Source organism: Accipiter gentilis, chromosome 4 (genome assembly GCF_929443795.1).
Source record: "Accipiter gentilis chromosome 4, bAccGen1.1, whole genome shotgun sequence".
In the NCBI taxonomy this organism is placed as follows: domain Eukaryota; kingdom Metazoa; phylum Chordata; class Aves; order Accipitriformes; family Accipitridae; genus Astur; species Astur gentilis.
The window spans coordinates 24,470,966-24,488,991 of NC_064883.1; the positions used below are offsets into that span (position 1 = coordinate 24,470,966).

Consider the following 18,026-nt stretch of genomic DNA (forward strand, 5'->3'; position numbering starts at 1 on the left):
TATATATGGCTTATTTCATTTTCAGCTTATATCAGCAATAAGAACATCAGAAGAGGGTACTTCCTGTGGATTAATGCTTGGCTGGGGTTAATAGCCTTGGGTTGTGCCCACAGCTATCAACTCTCCTTGACCCCTCATTAGGCTCCCAGAAATGCTGCACATCTCCATTGCTTTACAGGAATGGAGAATATAAAAGACTAGAGAGTATTTTCCTGCATTCACAGAATTATGTGTTTGTGGCAAAGGGCTTTAAAACAATGACTGTGGTCAATGTCAGTTGCAAACAGGATTTTTACTTGTACCAACACCTTGGAGATACAGGCAGCTGTCTCTCCTACAGCCTTGTTTATAATTCTCAAGTCATTTGTGAGAAACAGCTTTTCTTCACCATATAATTTTTTAAATTGCAGATGTTTAAATATGCAGTGTTTACTGGAAGCAGCAGGACCTGTGGTTTGCAATTCAAGCTGAGGACTTCATTATGGCTCAGAGGAAGGGGAAGAAGGAATTTGGTATTTGTGAATGTCAGTGCCTAATGACCAACAGTAAGGAGCCCAGCCCTAGCTACTTTGGCCTTTTGAGGTTCCCCTTGTGTTAGAACAAGAAGAGTCTGCTTTTGCATGTGTCACTGAGACGGTATTTTGCCAATATCCCTGTAAGTAGGCAAAACATGGCCATCCCCTGTGTTGCTTGGGTGGTAGATCCCTGCTGGTGTATTTATTGAAGCTTCTCTCTCTCTCCACACTTCTGTTTTACAAATAGATTTTTGAACAGAAGCCTTTGTTTTCTTCAACAGTTGTGAGACACAGAAGCATCCAGAAATGAAGGAAAGTGTTCCCGACAAATATTCAGTGCAGTGTTGCCCTAAGTACAATTGAGACAAACAGAAATAATGTGGGAAGTGCGGGAAAATCTTGGACAATTTGAAGAAGAGGTCTCCACGCTCCAGTGGAATGCTGGTGGTTTCTGAAGGAAGCTCAAGCAAAGACCTGAAGTCTCCCCAAAGCATCTCTAAGGCATATAGAGGCATCCTAATCAGAGAGCAGACTAAAATGCAGGGACAAATCTGGCCCACCAGGAGCTAGACTGATGGTAGGAGGAACAAAACTTTTGGAAGCTTAAAGAAATCTGACAGGTCATTGTTCTTCTGCAGGTTTGAAGGCTTTAACTACTGGAGAGACTCCCCAGAATGACTTTGTTCCATTGCCTCTATGGCGCATGGTTCAACATCTCTGAAATACTTTTTTTCCAGTTAGATGTAGCCCAGTGAAGTCACCCTAACTGAAAAGCACATACTTTCTCTATTGCAAGCTGCATGGTGTGGTGGAATTTCCCCCCCAGAACTTATGTCTGTTGCATATGGAATTAAGTGCTGTTATAACAATATTGGCCCTGCTTGATTAAAAATTGTTTCCCTTCATGTCTGCTAGAGTCTGGCACACTTTAGAGACAAGAGGGTAAGCAATATAGTGTTACCTTTTAAATATATGCTTTGGGAATTCATTAGCTTGCTTTCTTTGACCCATACCTCCAAAAACCTGAACTACTGCCAATAAATAGAGTAGCTTACATAAATGCTGAGTAGAGGTCATACAACTATTTGTTCTTGAATTAATTTGTTAAAAAATGTATGTATGACTCAGTGCATGGTTGAAAAGTACTTGTGCTATTTGTACCAAGAGGGTACATCCACCCAAATGTATCTGTGACCAAATACAACTACTCTGAAAATCAACACATCAACTCTGTCATTAACTTCTTACACTTCACATATCTTTTACATTCAAACAGACTATTTTAAATTATAATGGAGGAAGTTATGTTGTTGTGATTTCAGAACACTTTAATATACTGTTTTTAATGGTTATCGATTTAAGATGTTTATTTCTTCATATACCTAATGTTACCTATACTTTAGCACATCTAGCAAGAATCTCATGTTCTGCTGTTGTTAACATTTTGACATTATTTTAAATAACAATGAATGAAAACAAAACTAGCCCACACCCAAAAAACCCCCTCCAGCTAGTTCAGCCCTGTGCCAAGGTCTCTTTCTTTCTAGCCTTCATTCCACATAAACAACCAAATCCAGTATAATACCATATTTTTGGCCACACACAGTTTTCTTTTTTACTCATTTTGTTTTTTCAAATAACAACAGTTGTTTGACGTAAAGGCAAATTTCTTTGATGACTTCCTCCTTCTGTTATTATATGTGGCTTGAAGGGCAGTGCATCACATTTATGGCTTTTAATTCTCAGTCTGAATTAAAATAATCTACTTAAACTTCCATATATGGCTTATATATGACAATTAATGAGAGAACAAGCTATCTCTCTCACTGATTTTTCTGGTGCTTCACCACTTCCACCCACGGATAGGGAATTTAGACTGGCTGCAAAATTATGCTTTGAAAACACTAATCAAGCTTCCCTTGACTGAGATGTTTTCCACTGGACACAGAAAGAGGTTCTGTGCAGGGGGATGCTGAGGATAGAAACTATTGTTCCTTAGGGTCATATCCCACTTACATATGCAATAAAAGGAGCCTATACAAGAGCTAGATCTCCCACCTGTCTTGGACCACCTCCACCAGTTCACCTGTGTTCTGACTTCCAGGCCTCTGCAAACATATGTATGCTGCACAGAGGACAGTCTGTGTGGCCCCCACTGCACTGGTTATCTGCATTCTGCCTCCAACAGCCTTTGTGCAGCTAAACTGAATCCTTGTCCCAAAAGCATTACCTGGCCTACAGAATTTCTACCGTACTAAAAAGAGCCTCTGAGTTCACCAGTAGTAAAATATGGAGATTCTCAACAACATTTCTCATCAAGGAAGTACAATTAGAGCATGCACTCTAATAGTGGTGATAGCTCCAGGTGCCAGGCAATGAAGGCAAAGGAGGATGAGAGGACTGGAGGACTTCTAGCTGATGGTCCAAAATAACAAGGTATTACATCAGGTTCTTTCTCATTTTCTACACCCTTCCGGACCTCCCAATTTCTTTTTACGTCCTTGTAGAGGTGCAGCTTCAGCAGAAGGGAATACCATCATTCTATAAAGCAGGGATGTGGAGTTTCTCAAGCTGAGGAGCAAATTGAATTCCTGTCTTCCAGTCATGAATTCTCTAATCACTAGACTGCAAGGTCTAGCTTCTGCCACTAAATATTGAATAAACAAAGTCCTCTAAGTCTTTCAACTAATGCTATAGGTACTTCCTAGAGTAATTTTTGGATTCTGCCTTCTGAGAGGGTGGAAATATTCCCACTTAATCCTGATTTGGGTGCCCATCGTCCTGATAAGGGATTGCCCTCATGCACTAACCTGATGGTTAGTGCAAATCAATGTCTGAGGCACCTCACTGTCTCTGTATGCTGTGTAGGGAGCCTAGGTATTTAGTTTCAGGTTTTGGATACCAGTCCAGGGCCAGGCACTTAAGATGTGGGTGCTGCACCACTCATCACCTTTATTATGTCAAGCATGTATTTCCATTTTTAGGCAACTAAAAAGAAACAGGAGCAGTGCATGTTCAGAAACACTGAAATAACAAGTATTTAACCGAGAAGCCAAAACATGGCTTTGTGTACTGAGGGAGCACCTGATTACAGTGTGGCTGCCATGCTTCTGTGGTTTTCAGCTTTCTCACATTAAAACTAGATTTTTCTCCCTTCTAGCTACTAAAGTTCATGCAGTCAGGAGTGCCAAATTCAATATCTGGATCTGTCTAAAAGTCAAGAGAGAAACAATGCAATTATATTCAATAACATTAAAGAAAATAAAATAAACTTCAAACCTCTTGGGAACCTTGTACACCCTCTGTGGTTTTTTTTTTACACTACTGCCTCCCCAAGCTCTCCTAGAAGAAGATTTTTATCATTGTGAGGAACTTTCAATACAGGCTGAAATAATAGTCAAGAATGAGCTGAGTTCCACTTCCCACAGTGCTATAAGTGTCCAAAGAGCTTGGAGCCTGGAAAGATGTCTCAAATCAGACGGATGGTACAGATTCATCATTTAGAAATACATTTTCAAAACAGATGTTTTACTAGCCAACTCCTGAGTCTTACATTAAAAAGTACCCATCAGAGTTCAAAGAACACTGGGCAACGTCCCCTTGGATCTCCCTCTGGTGAGTCAGAAATACCATGAATAGACAAATGGGGACATAATAGAGCCCTAACAGAACACAACGTAACATAACCATGTCAGGTTGTTTCTCTTTTGCATGAATCAGGCAATTATTTGCTCGATCAGCAAGTCCAAATCCAAAAGTCAGGTTTACTAGTGGGTTCATATTTACAGCCAGGCTTTTAAGTTAATCCAAAAAAGTCTGTGATTCTTCTTGGCCTTTGCACAATGTCTGTCTCTATCTTTGTTGGCTGGTTGGGAGATTTAGGCTGCTTTATTTACTAAAACATGTCTAATCATTGCACGTCATTTAACTGTTATTTGTTATGGGAGTTGGGGTTTTAAGGTGACAGACTACAACTGTCAAGAGGCAACGGGGTCAGCTGTTGTCAGTCAAACTAAGTGGAAGAGGAAGGAGTCAGTCAGTACATGACTGACCTTTTGTGGCAAAAAAATATACAGGCTGTTCCATATAAACTCGATGAGAAACGTATTATTTCATCCTAGCATTAATCAATCACTTTCAGTCAAATTCTTCTCAGGTTCACATTAGCATATCTATGAGAAGAGAATACATAATGACAGTGTGTTCTCAGCTTTAATGAGCACAAACAATTTCTTCTGCAGATCATATCTTCATTTAGATTATAACACAGTTGAGGAATGTTGTATGTCACCATTATCCTGCTTTCTTTGGCATATGAAAATTTTGTACTTTAATTGTATATGCAAAAGCGTTTGGGATGTTACTGTGGAGACAGCAACTTTTTCTCTAAGTTTCTTTACAAAACCATAACTGTGGGGTTCACTCTGGCCCTTGAACAGTCCTTCCTGGTTCAGAATCACCACATCCTGATTATTTTGACTGTATTTTAATCCTCAGTTTAAGTCTGCAGATTTCAGCCTAGCTGACAGCAGTTGTTTTTTAGGTATACTTTAGTTTACTTCTGGAATAACCTTAGGAACGACAAGTTTACAGGCTTACTAAGAGCAGATTGTGCCCTTTTTAGGAAACTAATTATGCTCTACACTCTTTTTTGGTGATGGCTGTGTAACTGTTAATTTTAAAAGGGGCTGTGAAAAAGGGAACTGTTTTGAGGTGAATGGGAGGAAGGCAACCAGATCCCATCACACTATTTGCTCTCTTCTCAATATCTAAGTTTGCATGTGAAGCAGGGGTCATGTTATTCTGGCAGCTTCTTAGACACAAATGGGAGGATGCAACAGTTCTCTGGGGACTACCTTTTTTACTTAGAAAAAATCCTGTTGCTTTAAGTGGAGTTTTCTGAGCCTTTACAAGGCTTGCAAGTTACTATTTGAAGGAAACAGAAGTATTTCCTAAGGATACAGCTAAAAGGTAAAATCACAGCCCATAAAAAGCCTTGTTTGATACCTGGGGTATGTAAGCACAGTGGAGTATGCAAAAGACGTACTTGTAGTAGTGCATGCCATGAGGTCTCTGCACCCAGGGAGTCTGCAGGATGGCTCATCCTTGCCCCTGCCCACAGGTTGGTGTAAGATTCCACCTCTGCCTTGAGCTCACTGAGTGAAGGGAGCTGCAGGCATAGCAAGCAGGACTTACTAAGGAGCAAGGAGGAGCTAGAGGGACTGCAGCACTGGCATTGCCTGGTGTGTTTGCACACACCCATGTCCCAAGGCGGAACTTTGACTCTTCTCCACCATCCAGATCAGAAGGAGGGCAGAGAAGGTGTTTCAAATCAGCTGGATAAAGCATCCTGTGAAGATACCTCTCTGTTTTGTCACTGGCTACAGAGTTAGGCAATCAGCTTTGGCATCTAACTTTCAGACAACTAAAATTAAGTGAGTCCCCCTGATCCTGCATTAAACGTCCCACTCAACTTCATGCAGTTATCCTTGTTCTGAACCTAAGTCAAGCTAACTAAGCTTATATGCTAGAAGACTGTGTCTTTATTAAGATTCACTAAGAAAAAGAGATTTCATGTCTTCTGTAGCTAGTTTGTTCCAAATGTTACACATCCACTGTCACAACCAAAAACTCAGAGAAACAGCCTGTTTCTCATTAAATTTGTTTAGCTTTAATCTCTTACAGTTATTTCTTGTTACATACTAAACTGACTTAGAAAAACTTTTATGAGGGTAATTCCCACTGAAATAGCTGTAATAAGCCTAGAAAATTGGCATCTAAAGATCTGTGCAAGGAGTTTCATTTATGTGCTTGTTTTTTCACAGGACCTTGGTTTTGGCCCTTACAGAGTTAATTAGATTTCACCAGCAGAATGATGAACAGAAAGACTTGATTGGATCCGGAATATGTCAGGTCTAGTTCCCAGTAAGGTAGCTAGCTAAGGGAGCTAAGCTTTATCTTTTGCTTGCTGAAGAAGATGGGGAATGTTCACTGTGATATTACTTGCACACTGCAGTTGTCAAAATTATCACAGATTGTTCCAGCCAGGGATAATAGCTCTGCCTCTCTGCCTGTCTCTATATATTAGGAACAGTGAACTAGTGCAGTTAACTTCTTAACTGAACTTAACAGGGACTAGCTAGTGTGTGAATGTCAGACTCCTACTGAAATTAGAAAAAATTGGAATAAAATTCCCATCATATTTTCCAATATGTATGTCTTTCCTATGAGTGTAGAGATGTTTATGTACTGGCATTTTCTATGCAAAATTTTATTAAGACCTTTGCAAAAGCTTACACTAGATGTCCATCCCAGTTACCCAGATTTGGAAGGACAGAGAGACATCCAAGCTGTCGAGCTTTTGGGCTTAAATTTCAACCAGAGCCTGCCCTTTTTTCCCACTAGCAGATGACTCACTGAGCAAACCTTAATGAAGTACATCCAGTCTAGCCTTTCAAACACATTTGCTAAATATGCCTCCTCTTAAAAGCATTTTATCTGTGCTAAGGGAACTGAAGAAAGAATATGAAAGTTTCTTGGGATTGATTGTTAATACAAAGAAAATGTACTGACAAATCAGGAATTAATTCACCCAGAATCTGAAAGGATGTTCTTTGTTACTGAACTAGACAGAAATCACTTTCTCTCAAGCAAGGACAGATAGTTCTATGCTCTCTTCAGTCATAATGGTGCTAATAGCTGTTGCAGAAGGAACACAGAATGTGACCGTTAGTCCTGACAGGTAGAAAAACCTTTCAAGTCATCCTTTCAGTAAACACTGCCATGGTCCTGTACACTAAGAGAGACCCGTGACCCCCAAAGTATGCACCTATTGTGGATTTGGTGCCATGACGGTTAGCTATTGAGCTGGCATTCAACATTCTGTAAATACTGTCTCATCTGCTCTCTTGTTTCTCCAGGAAAGCAAGTTAAGCGAGAAAGAATTTCTTCTATCCACTTTCACATTTGAGGAAAAGGAGAAATTAACTTAAAATTTACGAGGACCTTAATTTAAAGCTCCTGTTGTAAGCTGAAGATCCTCAATTCTTCTCTTGCTAGGGCAAAAAGTACTCTGGGGATAAATCATTCTCCTACAACTACAGGGAACAGAGGAAGGTTCTTGCATTCCAGGTAGAAAGACTGGGGAATTCTAAATTCCTTGAAGAAGGAAGGTGGTAATCAATCAATTTGATCAAGTTAGGATCTGCAGTTATTTCCTAGTAACAGCAAACTGAATTATAAATTTGTCAATGTACCGCCCAGTGTTAATGACATGACAACCACATAGTACTACAGACACATGGCCAGCTGTGAGTAACAGCTTACAGTGCAATCCTTCTGCCTTATGCAGTGTAAATAAAATTCTGAGAGCATATGAGGTTGGAAATGCAGGAATTTGCACGGAGAAGTTAATTTTTTCTATGGTCTGCACTGTCCCTTCTTTTTAGTAGTAAGACAGAGATTGTCACTACACGAGTGTTGTATGTCATATGAGCTTGATACATATTACTCTTCCCTTGATTAACAGAGAATGAATAACAATGAATTTTTAAGCTGGACACAGTGTACACCATATACATTTGGCTCCAAGAAAAACCTTTCATTGGGAAGGATGTGAAGAATGCAGAGCACATCATGGAAACCTAGGAGATTATTGATCTGGGTCAGTCCAGGAAAGGTGTTTAAAAATAATATTGGAATTTTCAAGTAACATTCAGGACATGAATTTGAGAGGTAGTGATAGTGAGAAAAAGAAAAGTAAGCAGCATGCATGTGACCTGAACAGGAACCAGTGAGATGTTATCTTCAAAGAAAGTGATAATAAAAAGGATTTGCATTTGGCCCATTTAGTTTCATTATTTGTATTCTTAAATATCTGGTCAAATAAAAGATGCAGGTGTCTTTGGGTATAGAAAGAGATTTTTGTGTGTATTACCTCCAGGAATGTTTGGGCCCATAGCCGGGACCTGATTTTTAGCGCTGCACTCTTCCCTCTTTCCAGTTGTCCCACAGTGCAGGAAATTAGGATACACTTCACATTTGTACAGTTCTGTGTACAAAATAAAGGAAAGTCATACTTATGCTTTAAAAATGTATATAAACATTTTCAAAAGCTATAAATTAGCAAAACAAATCAACTTTCCCTTAAAAAGTTAAGTAGTCTGAAATCAGTAATTTCATCTAATATACATGAGATACCCCAAGAGTCATTGTGCAAACTATAAACCAAGCAGGAGATTCTTTTTGCACCACCAATGCATACAACCGCCTACCTGCAGTAATGAAAATAAAAGTAATAATTTTCAACAATATCTACTCTGAAGAACTCTTAAAATGTCCAGGTACTTATCAATCCTTTGAAGCATGTACTTTGTCTTTATCTATCAGTCATTTTATGATTTCAACACTTTTTTTTTTCCTGTTCTCCATGCCTGAAGTCTTTATTTATGTTCCTAAATCTTCCCCTCTTCTAATTCTCCTAGTTTGCTTACTGATGTTTACAGTATAGCAGCCAGAACATTTGCTGAGATTCATTAGTTGCTCTACTTGAAACTTGTTGTCCATGAAATGTTTCTGATGAGCAGTGATTCTGGCTCATACACAGGGTTGAAGACAAAAGCCAAGCAATGCAACTCAAAACTATATGCTCTGTCTGCCAGAAGAATGTCAAAAAAAAAGGTTAAAAGCTGACTGGAAGCCACTGAAGGGAATGAGCAGAGTCTCATGAGGTAACCACAGAAATTATGCAGTTGTTTAGGGCATAAAAAGGGAGAAAGATCTCAGAAAAAAGATTAAAAGTGTGTGTAAAAAAATGTATAGGTTTATATATACAAATGGGTTTTACCTGAAAAATTTTGGTTTGATTCAGGAGGAAGGCCAAGGTTTTAATTGATTCATTTTTTAATAACAAAGCAGAGAATCCTTCCCTTACAGATGCTTGATTAACACTCATGTCAGAAGATCTTGTGATCTCAAAAGAGAAGCTAAGTTTTCACAAGTATAGTCCCTCAGGAGAGTGAGAATGGCTGCACGACCAAAGCCCATACTTCAGAAAATGAGATGATGGTGTATGTAACAGATCTGAAAACACCCTTAAGAAATCCTGTATCTTTATAGACAGCTTTTCCCACAAATCTCTATCTTATCACAAGTTAAGTAGAAGCTGTATGCTTAATCACTGTTTTCTAAATCTGCCTGAAAATGAAACTGTAAACCTTGGAACTTGCAGCTATAAACCTTTCTTTGAAATGAATATTTCAAAGTATCTGTTTATTTGGCTTTTCATATTTAAACATCCTCCAACCAGATTTATTTATGTTGCAGGAAGGAGGAGAGCTGTTTTCATGAATCATAGTGGCCAAAAACACATATTAACAAAATAAATCATTAGTATGAAAAAAAGTCTACTTTTGGCTGACATTTTAGGACCTGAACATGTATTTCTACTTTTCTTAGTAATGCATTTGGTCTGCAGTGACTTTCAGAACATTGTAACATTAGAACTAATGGAAGAGTAACCAAATGTTTAATAAACAGTATAAATAGAGCAAAAGGTTCTCCGAACATTTTTTCTCTCTGTGAAAATGCTTTAATGAAAATGAAAATAACTTAAAATTTCTGACAAAAAAAATACAAATTTTAACAAAGAATTACCTTTGGCCGATTGGTCATTTTACAGAGCAACATTCACTTTCCATGTATACTTCCAATGTGTTGAAATAAAATTTAATTTTTCTAGATCTGTAGTATGCAATGCTGAAGGCACATAGAATTGTGACATCTTTCTAACTGAAAAAATGACATATTGTGTTTCCATATCCATCCTGGAAAAGTCCTGCTATATATCCACTGGTAAGCACTGTACTCAATCCTATCCTAATTTGTGCTTATCAAAAGCATATTGTCCTAGAAGACTGCTCATCACAGTGCCAATTTTATATTACTAAGTACTCAGCTAAATACTATCTGTCGACATCAAGCAGCTGAAAAATCTCAGCTTTTTATTTTAAGATGCAGACACAGTACATACTTATGAACTTTTAAATCACTTTCAGTTGCTGCAGTAATGTCTATGCTGGCAGCATATAAGCCTAATCACTGACAAAGATAAGTGATAATTAAGGTATTACTAAAAAGTGGATTAAGTGTTCTGTGGTATTGACTGGTATGTCTTCAAAAGCCCAGGCATTTTTCGTTCAGCCCCAGTGGAAACAGATTCTTCCCAGGGTATTAGGTTGACGAAAGAATTACATAGGAATCAACAGCAATTATTGTTTAAAATGGGTTCATCTGTGATTTTGTTCTTAATAACATTATGGTATTCATTACTTTCAGATTCTATCTTCTTCCTGTTATGAAAATTGCCAAATTAACTTTCAGAAGCAGCATAATTATTCTATTACTCCAGAATACTTAGGTCTGTGAGGTTCTTTTCTTCATAACCAAATTCTAGGGATGTCAAGGAATTCAAATGTGAGCTTGCAGTAAACAGCTTAATGAGAGACTGGACAGCACCAAAGAAAATCTGCCCAAGGTTCATAAAAATAGATGGAAAGCACTGACTGCATGAATCCCACGACTGACCTCAAGGTCACCAAGTTTGAACACAGCCTCTAGGCAAGGGGACCTGATACCTGTAATGCTGAAGTATGCTAATGATGGGACATTGAATGCAGGAATGGAAAACCCCCCAACCTTCTGAAAATACAGCCAAGTCCAAATACTCAGGTACCAGACTAACTAATCAGAACTATTTTCCGGGGAGAAAGATCTTTGCTCTTGCTCCAGCATTGTCTGGAATGTTAAAAATGCAGTGAGTTGTTCCATTTGCCTTGCTTGTGGTAATGTAAAGGGAAAGACTCTTACCCTTCCATGTGTATATAAGTACTTACTGGGGGGAACAAATATACTCCAAAGTATTTGTACGTCACAACTGTTACTTTACATGAAAATATTAATTTTAAGTGTGAGCTACTCTTTATGAAAGAGACAGAATGCTAGGAATCAAGTTAACAAGAAGACAACTACCTTTCAAAAGTCAGAATCTGAAATTTAGTTTGTGGAAGAGGGGCCCATTCTCTAAATCTGTGCCGAAATTCCCTGTGATATGTGTGCCATCGCGTGACCACAGAGGTTTGTCTGCAAACAGCCAGGAGTAAGACATCCAGGAATTTGGCATGCATGATCTTTAGTATAAAAATCTGTCAAATAAAATTGCTAACCTGTGGCATGGTGATATGTAATAATATTTTAAACTGAGGGGTTAAAAATCACTTAGAAAAATATTTAAAAGTCTGTAAATAAATTGCAGTCAAACCAACAGCCATGGTATACTGCATGCATAGTCCCCATTTAAAGTTTTTAGATAGCTCACCAATATTTTTGCAGAGTTTCTCCTGTGAGGTTCTGCCACTGTGACATCCCTTCTCCTGATGTAATGAGAAATTGTGGAATTATACAAAAAAGCAGCAAGTTCAGGAGTGTCTTGTGGAATAGCAAACTGCAAAGAGAAAAAATGTGAATGGTAATGACAAACTCATACAATGAGTCTAACAGATTTGTTCCCTTCTCAAGGAGTCTTGAATTTTGGATCAACACTGTTTTTTTCAATTTAACAGCACAGCCATGAGAATACATTGTCTTCAACTAGGAGCATGATGAGTAATAGCACAGCAAGATATTGCCCAGTTATAGGAATTACAGCAGGTAACTTTTTTGTCCACCTTTTACAGGTGTCAATTTCATTGCTGTACTTAATTTTGTTAGACTCTTGGGGCCAGATTCTGATCTCTGTAACAGGATAAACTCAAAGTTGCTGCATGGAAATCTGGTTATTAGTTCAGGTCAGTATCTGCCTATTGAAATATAATGATTTTACCAGCTTTAGAAAGTAAAAGAAAAAAAAAAAGGAAACCTGAATTCTAGGAACACAACTTTTGATCGTTATTTGTTACAGACTTCTTTTGGTAATAACTCAACTTTGTATAATGAAACACTTTGTTCATTTTTGAACTCATATTAAAGTGCATTCTCTTCAGCTTTATCTTCACAGATTTTTATTCTCTGATTAAAACCTGTTTTTATTGTTGGCAGTTTGTCTTTAATTTTTACACAGAGCATTTATGGCTTCTTTCAAGACGCCTCAGAGAATGCCTGGGAACCCAAATGTTATGGAGGGAAGATAAATTCTAATTCATGACAATCCAATCATGTAAAATCACAACAAAATATATGTGGAAGTTTGCAATAAGATCTCAACAGGAACTCACCTAAACATAGACAAGACTATTCTTTAAGGGCCTCAGTTTATAAAGAGTTATAATCAGATCCATCTTATCAGGCCCTTTAATCTCTGAACACAAAATATCTTAAATTCCTAAAGAAAATGTTTGTAATTGTAAGAAATGTTGTAGCACTAAGGGGAAGATAATAGCTATAAACACACAAAACCTTCCACACACTAATTCTGTGTAGTACTAGATTTGGAAAATTTGTACCATCCATCTGATTAAAGTTACAAGGCTAAAGAAGCAACTGTTTTGACACTGCGATCTTCAGTCAAAAGCATCCTACAAAGTGAAAGATACTATAATTTATTAACTGATGAAAACCCCTTAAGCAAAAATAAGATTCTTTTTTTTCCCTGTTGCTTAATTAGGTTAACATTGGCTTTTTTGCCATAAGGGAACAGTTAAATAGCTACTAAATCTCTCCCTCTCAATGCGATAACATGTGGGAATTCTCTTTCCAGGATTCTGTCACCAGCACATATAGGCTTCTTTAATGATGACAAATTAAAAGAACCACAATATAGTGACATGCCTTTGAAGAAGCTCTCAATGTATGATCACAACTGATACATGTGTAGATCCATTTGAATACTAGATGATTTTTATATCTACTTTTTTTTTTTTCATAAATCCTAGAGTGTTAGCATCTTCAGTAGTGAATTATTACAGCAAAGGTTCGAAAACAGCCCTCTGTGATTAAGAGAAAACATACATGTCTCCTGCAAGAATTTAAAAGCAGAATTTCTCTAGTGGCCTAGATGTTCAGGTTAAAGATATTATTTTATCCTTCTTGAGACAGTAGCATGGAATTGTACAACTCTGTCTCTGTAGCTATTTTATACATCACATATTTAGTACACCTTATTTTAAATGGATTCTCACTCCCTCCCTTTAACTACAGTGTCTCACTTTCCTCACCAGGGAAAACTGTACTGCTTTCTTCTCCCAAGCCTTGTCACCTTGAGCAGATTTCCAGATCTCTCCAGTTCTTCACTTCTCATTTCAAAACCTGGTTTAGCTTTCCTCTTTTTCTAGCCAGGCAATACCCTCTGCTGCAATTTCTAACTCCATCAGAAATGTTCTGGAAGAGGGCTTTGTGTAAAAGCTGTTATACAAGAGGTGTCAGTGACCATTCAAGAGCAATGCATTGGATGGTATTATTTTGTCTCCAGACCAGGACTTACACACAATAACAATGGCACTGCAGCATGAGGAGACACTGCCTCAGGAAGAGGTTAGCTCCTGTCAGTCATGTTAGTGGATGTACCTTACCCATGTGGTGGATTTTAGCTGTTATTTCGCTGCTTCCCTGACAGATGCCTCACTCATGGTACTACAGTACTCAGCTATTGAGAATGTGCCATGTATATCACCCCCCACTGTCTACCATAGTTGGAAACCACTGCCTATACCTCTGGTATTTATAGGCATAGGCTCCATAAAACTACTTTTTGTCATCAGTCTGGGAAAAAAACCCAACAACTCCTCAGGAATAGTGGCTCAGGCCAAAAGTCCACCCAGCTGAGCTCTCTTCTCATCGACACGGCCTTTAAGCAGTTGTGGAAGGAAGAATAAGAAGGGGGCATGCATACACAATGCTCTCTCCTGGTAACTTTCAGCTTCCAAATGTTTTCAGCTCAGGGACCTCCTGATCTGCATGAAGTTTCTGTTAATTTATTAATGTTCACTGGACTTCTCTTTTGCAAATTTGTCCAGTTTCCTCTTAAAATCATGTAAACTTTTAACCCTGACTAATTCCTTTGGCAGCAAATTCCAGACATCTAATATCTGTCACCATGAACCACCACTTCCTTTTGCTTGTTTTGAATCTAGCTTTACAGGCTTCATTTGATGCTCTAATTCCTGTGCAGTGAACACACTGCATTCCTGTGAAGGAATGGGCAGACAGTAGTCAATCCCCACCCACACTCTTCCCGCCACTTCTGATCTTGCAGATCGTATTTGTGCATAGTCACCTCCTTTCTAGACTGAAGCATCCTAGTGTACTGAGTTCTTCTGCAACGGCATCTGTTCCATATCTTTGATCAGTCCTTTTGCTCCTCTTTACACCTTGTGCAAGATTCATAACTTTATTTTCCTTTCATGTCCCTCACTGCCTTCAGAGAAAGCTACACAAAAGGAAAAGTCCCTAAATAAGAGTCTTCCCATGTGCACACAGATTTGATTTATCCTTATGGAAGAAACAACAAAGCACAAAGGAAACCTTTCTACAAGACAATAAATTCAGCAATGAGGAGGAATGCACTACTTTTTGACTGAAACTGAAGTATCTAAGTAATTTCAAAGGGGAAATACCCAAGCACCCTAAGAGAGCTAGCTTCTGAAATCCAAAAGGAGCCAAGCATATAATGTCCTTAGCCTTATTTGGAAATTTGAGCCAGGCATCCTGCTGTTTATACAAAACCTGAAGGAAGCGGTCTCTGTATCCTCTTCCCATCTGAAGCAATAGATAAGCATTACATATTTGAAACGTGATTTGTATATTCATGCTGTTCAGTGCTTTGAAAAACTGAAATAGAGAAAGCATGTTAAATTCTTGCAATAATGATTGTGCATCTGAAGCCATATTCTGCTAAGACAGAGGCACCATTATTTCATTATTAGAGGAAGATTTCTCACAAGCCTCACAAGAATTTAGTCTTGTTTGTTAAACAGATGTAATCATTATCAAGTAGGAGAAGGAAGAGCAAACTAAAAAAACTAAAAAAAAAACCACACCACAACCCAAAAAAACTAACCTAAAAAAAATCCTCAAAAACCATGTTGCCTCAAAATGTTGTTAAGAACTGTGGCACTATTCTACCCAGGAGCTCTGCCCTCCTGACAGTAATGCTCCCATCTCAGCTTCTTAATTTAAACTTAAAACAGAATACAGTGGCTAGCGAGGAGGGATGCTGAACTCCTTTTCATGTACTTGCAATCTGATCTGACCAGTGGCTTTGAGATGCTAGGCTTGCAAATACAAACGCAGCAGCTCAGCTTCTTTCTCCTCACCACTTTTGAAAAATAGGTGGAAATGGAGTGGAAAAGATTAATAGAAAAACCCCTCTGTTTCCAAACTTCTTGTCTTTTGGGTACAAAATGGAAACATTTTCTATATTCAGTTCCCTATCACTCAATTCCTTTTTCTTCCTCTACAGAAACTAAATAAAAGTGTGGAAACCTAACGCCTCTCTGGCTTCCTGGGTGAAACACAAAAATCTAGCCATTTGGCATACATTAGTTTTTCTATATTCTTGTAAGTATATATTGTAGTTCTGTCTCTTTAAGCTGAAGACTTGTCTGTAGCTCCTGTGGTCCTGAGCAATCCCCTTCTCTAGAAAGATGTCTCCACTTTCATCCACTGTACTAAACTCAAACCCCTCCTGGTATGCAAAATACGTATAGCACTTTTAGCATGTGGAACGCAGCTCTCCCCGCAAAATGTTTAACAGGCTACTGGTTAAAGTTGAGAAGTGTTGTTTACTCCAGAAGTGTCTGGAATCAGTTATGCTTAATAAATTGGATACCTTGTTTTTGATGGGATAATATGTAGAGCTGTGTTTTGCTAAACCTTCTGACTTTGAGCCAAAGCAAGCTCTTTTGGAGGGATCTGCTATCACAAACATAGATCTTAAACCGAGCTTTTAGACAATGGCATATCAACTTTACTGAGGAGGCTGCTACTAGGCCTCCCCTTGTTAGTGTTTCCTCCAAACTCTGAGATCTCAAGCTCCGCTATAAAGGAAGAGCCATGTCCATGGAAGGTGAAGCAATTTGGATGGCAAACAAGGAGTAACACTTATGAAAAAATTGGTAGGGGAATTTTTTCCTTTTTGTTGGTATGATTAAATTAATTACAGGATCATTTCCAAGTAGAAAACCCAAAACCTTGTCATGTTGCTGAGAAAACTGTAACTTTTATGAGTTAATATTGATTAAGCCATAAAATAATTGCAGACCATATCAATCCGTCTATCAAGTGGTAATACATGAAAACTTCAATTTCTGGAGTATATTCCATGCAGAATTCCAGTTGATTCACTTTATAGGATATTCAAAGTATGGTCTTTGAAAAATTAAAATCATTAACACTTTAAGACAGGTAAAAAATACATAGGCTTCTAAAATGATGCCCATTTTACAGATTATACTGTCTCATACTATGCTGAACTTAACCATAATATAAAATATACCATGTGATATTAAAAAATATTTATCTTATCATACACTTGGTGCAAGGAAATAGCCCCTGGCAACAAAACAGGCTGAGGACTGACTGGCTAAGAAGCAGCTCTGCAGAAAAAGACCTGGCTTAAGCTGCGCATGAGCCAGCAGTGTGCCCTGTCAGCAGCAAGGGCCAACAGCATCCTGGGCTGTATGAACAGGAGTAAAGGCAGTACATTGAGGAAGTGATTGGGGAATGTAAAGCTCAAGGGCAGCCTTGGCTGCAGTGACCATGAAATGGTGGAGTTCAAGATCCTTAGGGCAGCAAGGAGGACGCACAGCAAGCTCACTGCCATGGACTTCAGGAGAGCAGACTTTGGCCTCTTCAGTGATCTGCTTGGTATGTACCATGGGATAAAGCCCTGGAGGAAGGAGGGGCCCAAGAAATCTTGTTAATATTCAAGGATCACTTCCTCCAAGCTCAGAAGTGATGTATCCCAACAAAGAGGAACTCAGGCAAAAACGCCAGGAGGCAAAAATGCCAGGAGGCCTGCATGGATGAACGAGTTACTGGACAAACTCAAACACAAAAAGGAAGCCTATAGAGGATGGAAGCAAGGACAAGTAGCCTGGGAGGAATACAGAGAAATTGTCCGAGCAGCCAGGGATCAGGTTAGGAAAGCTAAAGCCCTGATAGAATTAAATCTGATCACGGACATCAAGGGCAACAAGAAAAACTTCTATAGGTATGTCAGTGATAAAAGGAAGACGAGGGAAAATGTGGGCCCTCTCTGGAAGGAAATGGAGACCTGGTTACCTGGGACATGGAGAAGGCTGAGGTACTCAATGACTTTTTTTGCCTCAGTCTTCATTGGCAAGTGCTCCAGCCACACTGCCCAAGTTGCAGAAGGCAAAGGCAGGGACTGGAAGAATGAAAAACCTACCTACTGTAGAAGCCAGCATGGGTTCGTGAAAGGCAGGTCCCGCTTGACCAACCTGATCTCCTTCTATGACCAGGTGACCTGCCTCGTGGATGAGGGAAAGGCTGTGGATG

General features: G+C 38.8%; 1 protein-coding gene across 2 annotated transcripts in view; it reads right to left on the minus strand.

The window, feature by feature from the left end:
- ITGA8 (integrin subunit alpha 8) overlaps window positions 1-18,026 on the minus strand; it is a 125,974-nt gene that overhangs the window by 22,249 nt on the left and 85,699 nt on the right. For both annotated transcript variants that reach the window (XM_049798484.1, XM_049798485.1), the window contains exons 26-27: window positions 11,890-12,015; window positions 8,452-8,565 (exon numbers count right to left, since the gene is read on the minus strand). In XM_049798484.1, the coding sequence (XP_049654441.1) occupies window positions 8,452-8,565; window positions 11,890-12,015 (240 nt within the window). The remainder of the gene's footprint in view (window positions 1-8,451; window positions 8,566-11,889; window positions 12,016-18,026) is intronic.